The sequence below is a fragment of the Ursus americanus genome, chromosome 15, assembly GCF_024610735.1.
Source record: "Ursus americanus isolate L20-20 chromosome 15, mUrsAme1.1.p, whole genome shotgun sequence".
NCBI classification, from domain to species: domain Eukaryota; kingdom Metazoa; phylum Chordata; class Mammalia; order Carnivora; family Ursidae; genus Ursus; species Ursus americanus.
This window is the reverse complement of record NC_142141.1, coordinates 51575937-51591304: the sequence shown is the minus strand read 5'-3', so window position 1 is coordinate 51591304 and position 15368 is coordinate 51575937. Positions and strand designations below refer to the sequence as shown.

Here is a 15368-nt window from a genome sequence, read left to right as displayed (position 1 = left end):
GTACAGATGGCACAGAGGCAGACAAGACCGCATTGTGGCTTAGCCATCACCCGGAGTTCCATTTATTCGTTACCAAAATCCCACATTATATCAAATCCTAAGTATAGGTCATATTTCTTCCTTGGACAAATAAGCCATTGACTTGAGTTAGAGAACACTGCTAGAACATGGATGGATGGATGGATGGATGGATGGAAGGAAGGAAGGAAGGAAGGAAAGAGGGGGGAAGGAAGGAAGGAAAAGAAAAAAGAAAAAAGAAAGAAAATTTTGTCCTACACTGGGCTGTGCTAAAGACCGGACGTACCAGCTATTAAAAGAAGTTGCCACAATTCTGCTTTCCTACAGGGAATAGCTAACTCAACTCCATCAAACATTTTATAGTAACGTCTTGTTCTTCTGAGGGTATCCTATTCCCCTGTTCCACGTGCACGTGCCAACTGTAAAGATTCACATTTAGGGACCTAGGGGAGGTTGAAGAGTCCATGAGGATTTTAAGAGACTCGATGGACACAACCTCAGTTCTATTTTTGACCCCATCATTTGGTGGTAAGTCTTGGGTAAGGTAACTTAGTTCTCTGTGCCTTAGGGTAATAGGAATCTACTTGACAGCACAAAGATAACAGGCAAACGAGGACAGAGTTACATTCCCACGGAGGGCCCTCTCAGCTCCCAGAGATTTTGCAATTTCAGAGGCCCATTTTCTCACCACTGCTTACAGACCGCTGAAGGCGGCCAACCTAGTGCTATTTTTGCTCCTCATTTTCACTTTTAGAACTGATGACCCGTGCTTTTATTTTTTTATGACGGTAAAATAAAGGAAAATAAAAACTATGGTGAAAAAACAGATGCACAAGTTACCCTCCACAACATGGGCCAGGAGGCCCTGACTTGCTTGCTTTCTCTCCGAGACACTGCTTGGCAGCGTCACGTCCTGATCATAGAACCAAGAGCTCGTTTTCTCAGATGTTTTTCTTCGGATATATACTTTAAAATACAACAGGAGATTCCGTCTTTCTATTTTATTTACGTATTATTTATACTCCATCGATATTTAAAGAAAAGATACACTGGCTTTCTCAAAATCTTAACCAAGCATGGTTTTAGAACCTAAAGTACGGTAACCTAACAGACCTGCCCAAGGCAAGAAGGAAACTGTTACAGCCGCAAAACTACCTTACCAAGAGAAACATCCGAAATTTCAGTGGTTCTCAAGGTCTGAAAAACTTAGTGCTAGAATTTATAGTATACACGAATTCATATCCTTGAACTTGACACCTACCTTTGAGAAAATCCCTAAACAATGAAAATCTTAAGGAAATGCAGGACCTCTGATTAACAAAGCGGTATTCTGATGACCCCCAACCTAACAAAGCAAGTAACATGTGAAAAGGTGCAGAGGCTGCTTTTCTAACCTTTATCTTAGAAAACCGTAAGCAGTTCAGAAATACTGCCTACTGAAGGCAACTGCTCAATGGCGAACAATTCATCTCCTAGCTGTGGACAAAGCTGTGAGGCAGCATGGCCCTGGGGAGATACTTCATTCCCCACACCCATGGCCGTGACTGCGTCGGTCTGGGGCCACGGTGCTAAACCTAATACAAACACAGGCGTGCACACATGTGCACATGTATGTATATGCACGTGTGGTACACAGGTGAGCTGCACTGTGCACATGTGTGTATGCACACGTGTCACATGTGTGGGTGTGCATTGTGCCCACGTGCATGTGTGCGTGCAGTCTCATATATGACTGCAGCGTGCACGTGTGTATATGCACGCGTCACATACACGAGCGAGCACTGTGCACATGGCGTGCACGTGACACGTACCAGCACCTGAGCACGCATACACAGATCTCATGTATATAAAGTAGTTTAAACAAAATCTTACACTTGTAAGCACAGCTCACCTACGTGTTGCTGAAACACACGTCATACTCTATATACATTCTTGGTGGAAAAAACAAGAGCAAGTGGACGTTTTTCACAAAAAAACAGGAGGTATAAAGAAAAAAAAATTCATCTGTGGAGACATCCTTTGCTCTCCAAGCCAGGTGGTGAGGAGAATACAGGGGTCTCCCTAGGACTCAGGAAGCACTCTCAGCTCATATGTTAATTACACAAGGAGAGAAGGAGCAAGGGCAGGGATCCAGGGTGGGGATGGACAGGGGAACCGGCAGGAGGTGTGAAGGCAGTTCTGGCAGAGTCCTGGGCTGGAAGAGTGGAGATGGCCCAATCCCTGGTGACCAAGCGGCCCCTCCTCTGGGGGGTAAACAAAGTTAGAAAGGGTTCCTTTTCATAGGATTGGTCTCTTTTCTTCGTTTCCCCTGTGCCCAATAAGCTATCTCTGTTTTCGAAGCACGGGGCCAGAAGCAGAAAGAAGTAGGAAGAAAGAGCCCCTGCCCGGTAAGAGATAACTGGGAAAAACACTCCCCTGCTTCCCTACTGGGCTCATCTTCACGGGGCATTTCCTCCCAAACACCCAGCACCAGACAAGGGCAAGAATCTGAGGGCCGCCCTTCCATCTCCGCGCGCCGACGTTCCCAGTGGAGTTCACAGTCGCAGGACCAAGGGCACGGCTCCCCGTGGAGTCACAAGCCTTCAGGTGGCAGCTGTCTGCAGCTGCCTGGACTAGCTTCCCCCGCCACACCGTTCTCCTGGAAGATTCTCTCCCTGCTGCCACCACTACAGGCCTGATTCAACACAGGACTCGAGTAAGAACCCTCTGGATGGCCTTAGCCGTCTTGGCTTTCATCAAAGAAATCCCCTTTCCATTCAGTCCTGCTGAGATACTGGGGGATGACAGGAATATCTTGTTGCATTTTATAGCATCCCAAGAAGGCTTAACTCCCATCATTAAAAGAATGAAATGCGGGTGGGAATAAACAGATGCAAACCTGTATTAAATGACAACGGCATATACTATAAAAGGGGTAGTGTTATTTTCACCTAGCACTCAACACTCCCTTCAAAGTTCATGGAGAGATTTCATGGGGGTAAAAAGAATAAGCTTTAAAGTAAAACACACACACACACACACACAGTATTTTAGGATTCCTAAATCCCTACAGTTAGAACCACCACTATTCTGTAACTGTTGTGGCCCACGGTTAACACACAAGGATATTTACAATACAAAAGAGTGAGAATTAAACAAAAAAACCTGTAAACGGTTCCCCAAACAAATGGCCAATGGCCCCCCAGGCAAGGTAAAGCCAGGTCCCTTTGTGCACTTTGGCGACTTAAATGAACATCAGCGCCCACACAGCGATCTTCTAAGGGCCCGATGTGAATAACCGTCCTGCTTGTAATCACCTGAGACCATCTCTCTCCCCTGCAGCTCAGAGGAGAACCTGACAGTGGACACAAGTCTAGTATTATGTGATAACTTCCTTAGTGAAATAATGCATGTCATTAAGATTCTAATTAGAAGGCACAAAATCCCTGCTGTCATAAACACATCAGGACTGGGAGGCTCGGCTGTGCCTGTTGTACGTAAGCTGTGCGGACACCTCTCATAAAACTTTCACTGACAAATAATCTAACTAAAAATGTGCAAACTCTTTGATCAAACATCTCCACTCCCAGGTGATTTTATCCTCAAGAAATAATCAGATAAGCATACAATGATCTAGGTATAAGAACATTTGTGTGGTGTTTTCTATGAAAGCAAACAACTAGAAACAACCTAAAATGGTCATATAAATGATGATAGATGCCCGGGAGGAATGGGCAGGGTCACTCTTAGACCCAGACACCTAGGACTCTTACCTTGGGTTGTAGGCTCTAGAGTATCCCCTGCACATCACAAAGACGAAGACGACGAAGACGACGAAGACGAAGAAGACGAAGAAGACGAAGAAGACGAAGAAGACGAAGTAGTAGTAGTAGTAAATAAACAGAAGTTCCTCAAAGAATGAATCATGGTCTCTGATGGAAAATGTTATTTTGGAACATGCGGTCATGGCAGTTATTTGATATGAACTATTGTTTACTATTAATACTTGCAAAAGCTTCCCAAAATTTAAAAGAGTGTTCTTAAAATTTTAGAGAAAAATTTCATCAAACAGAAAGGACATGTGAAGCATACAACAGAACTGAAATTTCAGGGCGCCTGGCTGGCTCAGTCAGTTAAGCATCTGCTTTTGGCTCAGGTCATGATCCCAGAGTCCTAGGATTAAGCCCTGCATCAGGCTTCCTGCTCAGTGGGGAGTCTGCTTCTCCCTCTCCCTCTGCCTCTCCTCCAGCTTTTATGCTCTCTCTCTCTCAAAAAACTAAAATCTTGGGGAAAAAAAACCCCAAAAACACAAAAAACTGAAATTTCAAGAAAATATTTAAAACAGATTAATAAAAACATTTGTAAGACTAGGAAGGAAAAGATTCAACACACACACATTATCCCCAAACACATTTTTATGCAGATTATTTTGTGGCCAAGATGCATTAAAGTATAGTTTCATTTGAAAACAGATTTTTAATGAATTGCTTTCTTTATAATGTACACAGAATTGAAAAGTTTGAGGAACAGTGAAAATTCACAGTATTGATTTATATAATTTACTTAAAATATTTAGTACTTTCTGCAAAATCAATGATCACATGCAACCCTATTCTTCCTTTAAATATTGCTGCATGAATGAAAAAGGGGATTAAGTGTATACTTATCTTGATGAGCAGTGAGCAATGTACAGTTGGTGATTCATTATACTGTATACCTGAAACTAACAGCACTATGTTAATTATTGTTAATTGTATTTCATTTAAAAAAAAGAAAAATAAGTAAATATTACTGTATGAATTTTTGTTGACAATGCCAATAACTAGAGTCCTGCTTTACAAAGCAGGCCTTCTCCAAACTGAAGTTAATATAAAAATAATCAAAGAACCACTAGGACTCAATAAAGGTCTATTTACTTTGGGGTTACTGCCAATAAAACATAAATTGTGAAAATCTTGACTATAACCATATAATTTAGTGATTTTGCTGAAATATGGGCAAGGGAAATAGATTTATGGAAAATATATAATGGACTATACATCTATTACTCATGCAGACATCACTGGCCTATCAAAAGAACGGCCAGGCATGTGCAACTATAATTATCTTCATTTACCTTTGATATTCTGCTGACTTTCAGCAATAAAAACCATAGCTTTACACATTTTTTTTGACTGTGTCCTAATGAAAGTATATGTGTCAAGGTAGGCAAAGACATTTTATGTACCAGTTTGTAAGCTTGATTTATAACTTTTAAATATTTAGATATGTGATATAGGGTCTGCATTTGTAGTTTTGCCCCTGACCTTGAAAATGACACACACAAGTTTCTTGACATTTAAAGCTTTTTGCAATCAACACTTAAATGGAAAATATTATAGGTGTGCTTTTATAGAACCATATATACAGAGGTATGGAAAGCCCAAAACATTAAAAGTAGGATCCCAAAACATTAAAAGTTGGACCCAGGCGGTTTTTGTCTCTTGCTTATGGCATTTTCTAAATTTAGTATGCATTCTTTGCAGGATTAAGGAAAGAAGAAATGAATTTAAGAATGACGTGGCAAGGGGTGCCTGGGTGGTACAGCAGTTAAGCGTTTGCCTTCGGCTCAGGGCGTGATCCCGGAGTTATGGGATCGAGCCCCACATCGGGCTCCTCCGCTATGAGCCTGCTTCTTCCTCTCCCGCTCCCCCTGCTTGTGTTCCCTCTCTCGCTGGCTGTCTCTATCGCTGTCGAATAAATAAATAAAATCTTTAAAAAAAAAAAAAGAATGACGTGGCAAACAGTACATTACTTTTGACATAGTAATGTCAATTACTAATGAGATAGTAAATCTGCATTTATCGAGTTGTTTAAAGCATAATTTAAATAAATATGAAGCTAGTAAAACCAAAGATTAATGGTAGCTGCACACATGAGCATGTGGGCTATGGATAAACTTCTTTTAAAGAAATTTTAACAGAAAAAGTAGACCTCACGAACACAAGGTTTTGAAAAGTCCACCTCTCTCCATAATGTATACCATTGTCAATGGGTACTACTCGTGTTATTAACGGACCAAGAAAAAAAAAAAGGCATTTAAAACAATTATGGAATTCTTTTCAGACCTGATGTTGGGTAACAGGCCAAGTAAAAAAGCTTACATTCTAACTCCGACATCCCCCAAATCTTTTATCTTCACCTCTAAATGTCCGACAATTGGTAAAGGTAAGCAGGCTTACCCCAAAGAGCAAAAATTCAACCTTGCCTACCTTTTCTTTGCTCATAACTCATTAAAAAAAAATTTCACATATAAAATCCTTTTATACGGAGATGATTTTAATCCTGAAGAACAGATACCGAAGCTTGGGTGAAGGCAGAGGTCTCAAATCTACAACTCCCCGTGTCACGCCCTCACTCGGGGCTGAATTTCAACAGACCTGTCGTGACTTTGGCACAGAGCGCTGACCCCTTTCCCCGTAACTGGCAGAGTCAGGTGACAGGAGGTCACGTGACAGGAGATGCTAGCTTTAAACTGGGGACTCAAGTTTCATACTTTCGACCTGGTGGACACATTTCCGAAAAAGCTGTCGGCCAGGCAGCGAGAGGTTTTAGTCAAGGAATGCTCTTTGAGAAATGCTCGGCTCTGCCGTCTGCAATCACGCCAGGAGCACCAAGCAGCGGACGTGGAGAAAGCCTGGGGAAGCGGCCAGAATCTTGAATTGACAGACAAGATTCCATCAGAAAACCTCAAAGAGAAACCCTGCAACAACAGATAGCCAGAACTGGGGAAACAAATGAGTCCTAATAAACACATCTCAAAACGTGAGTCTTCTAAGTGTCTTATTACATAAATCTTCCCACCGTCATCATGAGGTCAGGGCCGGCAGCTTTAGAAACCACGTTTCACAAGGAAACAGAAGGTATGTCTTTCTTAAAAAGCAAACCAGATAAAAATTTATGGCGGGGTTCACATTTTCCTACCAGGTTTCAATGGTTCTGGAGTGTGGACGTTTCCACAAACTCCCACGCAGTTTAACTCAAAAATCATTTATGAACTACCTACTGTATATAGCACTTCAAAGAGCCCAGAAACAATGATAAAAGCATATGGCAAATGACACCAACAGGACAGAAAAGAACGGCAGTGAGGAGTACAGAGGATCTGGAGACACAGGTGTGCATTCAAATCCTGATGATCACTTTCTAACTGTGTGACATTGGGCTACTTACTTAACCTCTCTGTGTCTCACTTTCTTCATCCGTGGGGACTTAATCCAAGAGCTGTCAAATGAATTAAAGGAGCTACTGAATGTCAAGTACTCAGGACCATGCCATGCCTGGCACATAGAGCCCTCAGTAAACCTTAGCTATAATGATTACTGACCTCAAAGAATCGTAAAATGCTTCACATTCAAGGAAAAAACATTATAAGCATCACTCCTCCCACCATAAAAAGATCCATACTTAAGGGGAAAATAAAGGCTACAGAAGGAGAGAATCCCATCCTTAAGGACCTCTCCGTGCAAATGAGGTGATAAAACGTATAAATGGGATATTTAATCTCTCGAGGCTCTGTTTATTCATTTGAGAGGGGGATAAAGAAAAAGATATGTAAAGCCTCTGGCTAACCAGGGTAAATTCCTAACAAGACCAGGACAGAAAGAGGAGGAGCCAAGTTCAGAGGAAAGAAAGAGAGGTATGGGTCACGATAAACTAGACCGGTCAGGGATGGTTTCAAAAAAGGAGCTAGCCGGGCAGGACATCCGATCAGCAGAGAGGACGGGTGCACAAAAGCGTAGAGTAGGACCAGTAAGAGATCCTCTAGAGTAGAATTCACGTGGGAAAAAAGAATAAAGAGTTGCAAGATCAGAGCGCCTGGAAAATCAGACTAAGGAATGTGAGCTTGATTTTATTAGCAATACGGACATGCTTCAGACAGAATTCTGGAAAGGTAAAATGTGCCAGAAGTGTACAGGTTGAAAGGGAGAAAATGTAAGTGCAATCTAGCAGAAGAAATGATACTGGGGAACAGCGCTAAAGCCAAGGTCTCTGTAGCACTGAATACTGCAACTCCATTCACCATCAAGAGCCACTTGCTCTTACTTAATTACTGTAACAAATCTCTTATTACCCACCTACCATGTGCCAAGTAAATCTTATCTCAAATTCTAATAATCACTCAAGGTTGACCCAATTATGCCCACAGAAATAAAGCCCAGGAAGGTCAGAAAACCCAAGATCCCACAGGGGAGAAGGGTGTAGCCGGGTTTCCAAAAGCCACATCTTTTCTACCTTCAGGGATGAGGCCCTTTTCATTCCAACTAGGGGCATTTAGGGGAAGTATGGTCAAGCTTAATGGAGAAGTCGCTGGTTGCTCATTCTTGAATGTTCCCTGCAGGGGATATGAAAATGTTATGTAGCAGTTATTCTGAACACAAAAATTTTGACACCTATTAATAAGGTATCCTTAACAGAGAGAAATAAAGGGGGTCAAGAGTACGCTTAATCACCATGAGCACTGAGTAACACATAGGATTGAATACTGTACACCTGAAATGATTAACACTGTGTTAATTATACTTCAATAAAAAAATAAATTTAAAAGTTAAAAAACATAAAGTCTACTATTTCCTACCAACATCAAGAGAAGAGCACATTCAAGGCTCAGGTCCTTAAAGGTGACCCCACTCAAAGCCAGTAGAGCTGGAGAAGCAAACACTGCTCTCTCCTGCCTCCACACTGGCTGAAGAGTGAGGGCCCGCCCGCGCTGGTTTGTGCCTGATTTGAGAGGTGAGAACAGCAGGCCACAAGATCTGGGGAGAGCAGCCCTTCCCTGCCAGGCCCGGGAGATTAGGGCTCCCTACTGGCAACAACTGTCCTGATTGCAGCTGTTGGGGGGGGGGCGCTCTGCTGTCCCCAAGCTGGCAGGGGCCTGAAAATGAGTATTTGACAATAGAAATCTTTATAGAGTGTGAAGAGGCAAGGCGCCATAACTCCACTGTGAGAAAAGAAGATAGCAGCAAATGGTCTGATTCTATTTCATATTGTCAAACGGGTGACCTTCAGGATCTGGTGGAACAAGGAAGCCCTTGAGAAAGGATTTGGGGAGGAGGGAAGGCATGCCCCAAAGTAACAGTCTTAATTCTCTTTTTTTCATCAAGACAAGACCTAAAACCAAACCAAAATACTATGAAAAGGGGAGAAAAATGGGCTTAGGAACTCTTTCCAGCTTCAAAAGCTATTTGAACAGCTCTAGGTGAACCACCAAAATCAAGACACCTTCCCAAATTAAGTGGAAACAAGGAAGGGGATTCCATTTAACATCTTGAGAGTGAACCAGGTCGTAAGAAATAGGTGCAGCTGGAATGTTCTCGTGAGCAATGTAAGTCTTAAGACGGTAATAACCTGCTTTCTAAATTTGTATTTGTGGTCATACTTGTGTACATTTTATATATTCTGAAAAACCAAAGCATTCATGTAAGTTCCATTAATAAGCCTCAAAAGATCTTTTGTTTAAACAGTCAGTAGGCCACACCTACTCCTAAAATAGAAAACAGAAAAGTCAGGCTCATTTATGGGCTCCGCTGGTGCTTACTGGCCTCTCCAGGACCCTCGGTGCTGTACGTGGCCCCGGGGACATGGAAACAGCATCCACTTCAAAACATCAACATGTTTGCAAAATAGTCTTGCCACTTGGTTGAGCCTTCTCTGTTTGCTTTAAAAAGAAAAAAAAAATTGCTTCTGGTTATAGACATACCTCAACTTAGTTTCTGCCTCCAGTAAACTTTTTAGCAACTTACCTCCAAATGCTGAAAAAACAAGTTTTCCCAGAAGCGTGCACATAATTTAATTGCGAGAAGCCATAAAAATGTAAGGTCATGAAGGGACTGCAACTCTATTGGGGGGTGTGGGGCACTCAGCTTCTCCAATCCCGGGGAACGCTTAGAAACCAGGAGCCCTCAGTGGACGGCAAAGCCAGCAGCAAAAGGCCTGATGCTATTTAGAGCAGGCAAGTGCAGGCAAGAAGTCCGTGCTTACAACACACACAGGAATTAATTCCACAAGGCCACGCTCCATGAGCTAGCTCAGGGGTTCTCAACTGGGAGGGATTTTGCTCCCCGTGGCTCATTTGGCAATGTCCACAGACATTCTGGTTGTCACAGCTGGGGGGCGCTACTTGCACCTGGTGGATAGGGGCAGGGATGGTGCTCAACATCCTACAAGGCAAAGTACAGCCTCCCAATAACAAAGAATTAAGTGACCCAAAACGTCAATGGCACCCAGTTTGAGCCCAGCTCTAAACAGCAGCTGCTAGTCACAATAAGTCCCCATTTTGTTATTCTCTGGCCATACTTGCATAAAGCTAAGACATGCAATATCTTATTATTTTTCAATTGCTAGCGTTAGCTTCAAGCTGTGGTCCAACAAGCAACAAGTCATTATGCCTAAATCACAATGAAAAAAGTTAGCAAAGACATCAGTTACCAGGACACTACTGAGTCCCTACAGTTTTGCTGTCCTTGGAAACATGTCACTGCCACACTTACTGTTTCTACTCTAACATCACATGATTTTCTTCACTGGATAATTTATCAAAATTTAACAAAAGGATGGTCTGTTATAAGGCACTAACAGAGAGAGACAGGATCTATGTTAAGAGTTTGTCTCCAATTAATACAGCACTATGCAGCCTCTCTGGCCTCCCACTCAAAGTGATTACAATCAGGGATGGAACTTTGAAGGTTGATTAGAAATATTATAATACAAATACATAGCAAGATTAAAAGCGTAACTTTAAATAAATGCAAATTTCCCAAAGTACTCAAGTCACCAGCAACAGAGAAAAAAGGCTCTGCATTCTATAATAAGCTCCCCGAGGTTAGGCAAGTGACTTAATGTCTTTAGGTTAAGATTCATCATCTAGGAAATGAAGAGGGGGTGTAGATGATCGCCGAAGGCCAACTTCAATCACTGAAATCAAATACAACAACCAGGTCTCCTTACACTGAACCAAAGTATGGTCTAAGGAAAAAGAGTATTTCAAGGACAGAACCTGAGTGCAGGTTACAGCTGTCCTAGTTATCCTGCACTTCCCCCCACTTGCACTAGGGGGCAGAGATCTTCCCAAGGGGAGGCCACAAGCCCCCTCCCTCGGAGGTCCACAGACAGGTTTCAAGGGGACTGAATCCCCAACAAACCAAACACAAACTCTATGTCTCATGAGCTTTCCCAAGGGACCCATAACACAAAAACAAAACCAAAAAAAGTTAGGAATTAGTGTCCTGCGGGCAGAGCTTAGGTTTTCTTACAGATGAAAGCAATTAAACAGCCCACTGGTCCTTTATTGTTGGTTAACCTGCAACTCCTGTGAAAAGCTCTGGTGCTCTCTTCATGAAAACAAAGGTGTATGGGTTAAAAAAAAAAAAAAAAAAAGCTATAGTCTCAACCATAGATTTCTTTAAAAGTAAAAATATGAATTCATGAATGGTTAATTCCTTTCCAGACTGCCTCTCACAGCAAATGTGGGTATCACATACAAGATGCCACTTTGAAAAAATGAACATTACTATGACACAAGAATATATCACTTGGCCATTAAAAATAGTTGTGAGAATACAGTAAGCAACCAGAAGGCTGATGACTTGAAATATTATATCCAATTAAGTCTGATAAAGCAAGTTGGCGAACAGAGACAAACCCTCACCGATGTAATTTGCTGGAAGATTCCAAAACTGTCCAACATCCCCTGGCTTTCAATGAAAGTCATATTAGACTCCCTTAAGTCAACTAAGTTTACTTTGAGCCACTTCAAACCTCAAACTTAAACAAAATTTGTTAAATAAACACAACCAAGAAAGGAGAAGAAGCCAAGAAACCACTGTAACTCTCTATCCCAGGGAGGGGGGAAAAAAAAGGTTCTCAAGTCAAGGGTTTTCAAGTAACCGTGGTGTCCCGCCCTCAATGACCCTATATGGGGCATCAGTTTAATCTTTAAAAATAATCAGTTTGCCCTAAACGATTTTCTTTAAATTCGAATTCAAAATCTGCCAAGGACCTTCAGCACAAGTACATGAGCTTTTGATCTCCGCCTCTGGAATGATCTCAAACCCTGAACGAGTACATCTTGGTGAGAACGACAGCCTAGACTCCAAAGGTCCCGCAGGCGGAGAACACGGTGAATGATTAAACCCTCGCCTCTCTTCTCGCACTTCATTAAGCCGGCTCCTCTGGAAGGGTTTGCGCCCCTCTCACAGGAAGCCGGCACGTTTTGTAAAGGAAATACCAGACCAGAACTTTCTTGGAGAAAGGCACGTCCCCGTTGAACATTTTATTGGGCTTCCCGCACCCAGGCAGTCGGGCCCCGGCGGCCGGCGCCTCACCTCGAGAGGGGCGCCCCGGGGACACCCCGTGAGCCAGCCACCCACGCGGAAGGAGGCTCACCTTCGCTACGTCCCGGAGCGCGGGACCAAACAAAACCTGCCTCGGCTTACTCATCCGGAGACTCCGGGGGGGCGGTGATTTCAGGCGACTCCCGAAAAGTTTCGCCCTCCCGGGCTTAGGGCAAGGTCCCCAGCGAGCGCGCGGCGCGGTGGGCAGATCCCTCCCGGGGCGCCGGGGCCAGGTTCCGGCAGGGTCTCCGGCGCGAGCGCACTCACCTCGGGGAAGAAGTTGTCCATTGTTCCAGGGCGCTCCGCAACTTGCCCGAGTCCCGCGTCCGGCTCGCGGAAGTCAGCCCAGCAGACGGTCCCGGGAAACCATGCGTGTCACGGCGCGACTCCGAGGAACCCGAGCCCGCGGGGCTCCCCCGCTGCCATCGCCTTAACCCCTTCTCGTCTTTCGCACCTTTTGTTTGCCCAAACCCAAGTCTCTAACTCATCCGTCCCAACTGCAGCCTTTGTCTCCCTGCCTCCAAGTTCCTTACTTCTGGGCGCCGCGCTCGCGAGCGGAGAACAGCTGGTGGCACATTCTTCCCCCGGGCTGGGGGAGGGCGGCGGGGGTCTTGGGAGCGCGTCCCCTCCCTCTGCGCTCCGGCGGAGGCGCTCGCCGCGACGGAAGGACAGCGGCCACAAAGCGAGCCCGGAGTGGCTCTCCCCGCTCGAGCGCCGCCGCGGTGAGGTTCGGGCGCCGGGGCTCAGCCGGCTCACCGCAGCTCGGAGACTTGCAGACAGGAGCACTCGCCCCGCCCACTCGCCCCGTCCCGCCCCGCCAGGAGCTGAGCCCCGCCCACTCGGCCGGCCCTCCCAGCTCGTCCGTCTCGCCCCACCCCTCCAGGAGCCCGGCCCAAAGCCAACCCCGCCCCGCGCTTCCGCAGGGTCCGGCCCCGCCCACTCCGCCTGGGGCAGACACGGGCTCCGTTGCGGGAGTGGAAGGCGAGGCGGGGGCTGCACCTCCTCCTGTCCCCGCCTCCCCACCCAGGAGCGGGCGGGGGAGTTGACTCTACCCTCTGGTGATTGAGACCAAATAGTCACCGGGAAGGAGGGGTTGGGGGATTCTTTTGTGCCTTTGATCTTCAGCGGACCCTGGAACGGGCTCAACAAGGATCTCATTAATGCAGCTCGGCAGATGAGCGACCCCGGGGAAGGAAGCGCGGTCGGCCGAGCTGCCCAGGCTGTTGAGCCAGATCAAAGCGGGGAACGGAGGCTACTCAGAATTTCTGGAAGCTGCCTTCCCGTGTTGAGTTTCTCTCTTGCAGTCAGGTTAAAAGACGTTTTCCTAGCAGCGGGCGAATGCAGTTTTGTAACCTGGAAGAGGACAAGGCCAACTGCACCGTAAAAAATGTGACCCTTTTCCTAGACCTAAGGGAAGCTGGCAAAGGCAAGTGAGATGGGTGAAGGATCAGACCCACCTGAGACTGTTTCCTCTAGGGCAGGTTCTCTAACTCAAGGGTGCCCGCGAATCACCTGGGAATCTTGTTAAAATGCAGATTGGAATTCAAGGGGAGCATTTCCAACAAGCTTCCAGGTGCTCTCAAAGGGTGGCACCTGGCCCTGTGCTGGTCTGCAAACTGGAGCCTGTCTGTAACAGGTAGAAAAACTTGAGAGCCAAGGTTTAGGAACTTTTGTGGCAATTTAAAAATGCCACAACAGCCAAGGAATGATCGGTGGACTCTTTGAACTGAGTGTAAACCAGTTTTGGTGTTGTCAGACTTGGTGGTGAGTCATACCCGGCACAGCAGGGTTCTACTATTGGTATCTGGCAAATTGGAAACAAAAAACGACTAGTTCTTCACCACAAGTGTTGTGAGAAGATCTCTCCAGGGGATTTGCCAACTGCTACTCATCCTTTAAAACTTAAGCAGAAAGTCACATCTTCCAGGGAAGTCTTCCCAGAAATGCCAGGCCACTCATCCAGCTTCCAGCCTCACCTCATCACCTGGTGTGCCTCATTCCTAAGACTGTTGAGGAAACCATATGTTTCAAGGGTCTTTTTATTAGTGTCCTGTCTCTTCAGTTGGGAGAAGTTCCTCAACAGGGGGAACTGTGCTTTAAAATGTGTATCCCCATTCTTACGTAATGAATGGATGAAGCATCCTTTTTAAAATCCTTATGGGAAAATCCAAGCATGTTTGAAACCTGAACCTCAGAGCAGTGCTTCGGCATAAATATCCTGATATCCACCCTACTTGCCTTTGGAAAGAGTCAAAGTATAAATTAAATAGCGATCGAGTGCTCTGCCAGTGCCCCGGTTCACAGGTTGACATACTGGAGCCGTTAAAGCTTGTGTCCCAGGTTGCAAAGAAAACAAAGATGGAGCCAGGACCCAGGCACCGAGCAAGGTGCTTAGTCAAATGAGCCTTGCTGCCACCTGTGCTCAGATACTGGTGCAAAACAATTACAGTCATTATGGTATTAATCTATACAGAACATCTCTCAGGAGAAATGACCAGGATGCTTGTTCTAACGAGTATGTGGGTGTGGCTTTGTTCCCAGCATCCACCCAGCCACTAACGTATTATGCGGCCTTGGCCATGTCATTTCAAAGTCACTTCCCAATACTGGCTCATCAATTGTCACGAATGTACCACACTAATACAACATGTTAATGTTAAAGGAGACGGAGAGGGGGACAGTGAGGGGACACTTGCCCTTTGTTCTATAATCACAAACTGCTCAAAAACAAAGTCTATTAATTTTTTAAAAGTCACTTCCCTGTTGATTAAGAGTTAGTTAATAATTACCCCCAACTTGACTCATATAAAGAATTGTGAGCCAGAGCCAATACATAAAGTTTAATTTTACTGAATTATATGTCTTTTAAAAGTTTACACCACCTTATCAAAACCTCCTGAAACAGGTGTTAAAAAAAAAGAAAAAAAAAAACAAAAAAATACGACTCAGTCTCGGGGAGTGGGTTGGGTGCCTAAACACATCGACATTTTATTAAGCACA

At 44.7% G+C, this 15368-nt stretch overlaps 1 protein-coding gene across 2 annotated transcripts in view; it reads right to left on the bottom strand.

The window, feature by feature from the left end:
• Positions 1-13164, bottom strand: part of MYO10 (myosin X) — a 206828-nt gene extending 193664 nt beyond the window's left edge. The window contains exons 1-2 of one of the 2 annotated variants that reach the window (XM_087867966.1): positions 12636-13164; positions 9575-9694 (exon numbers count right to left, since the gene is read on the bottom strand). In XM_087867966.1, coding sequence (XP_087724092.1) covers positions 9575-9619 — 45 coding nt within the window. In that variant the 5' untranslated portion in view covers positions 9620-9694; positions 12636-13164. The remainder of the gene's footprint in view (positions 1-9574; positions 9695-12635) is intronic. The other variant, XM_087867967.1, reaches the window with a different exon arrangement.
• Positions 13165-15368: the final 2204 nt, after the last annotated feature.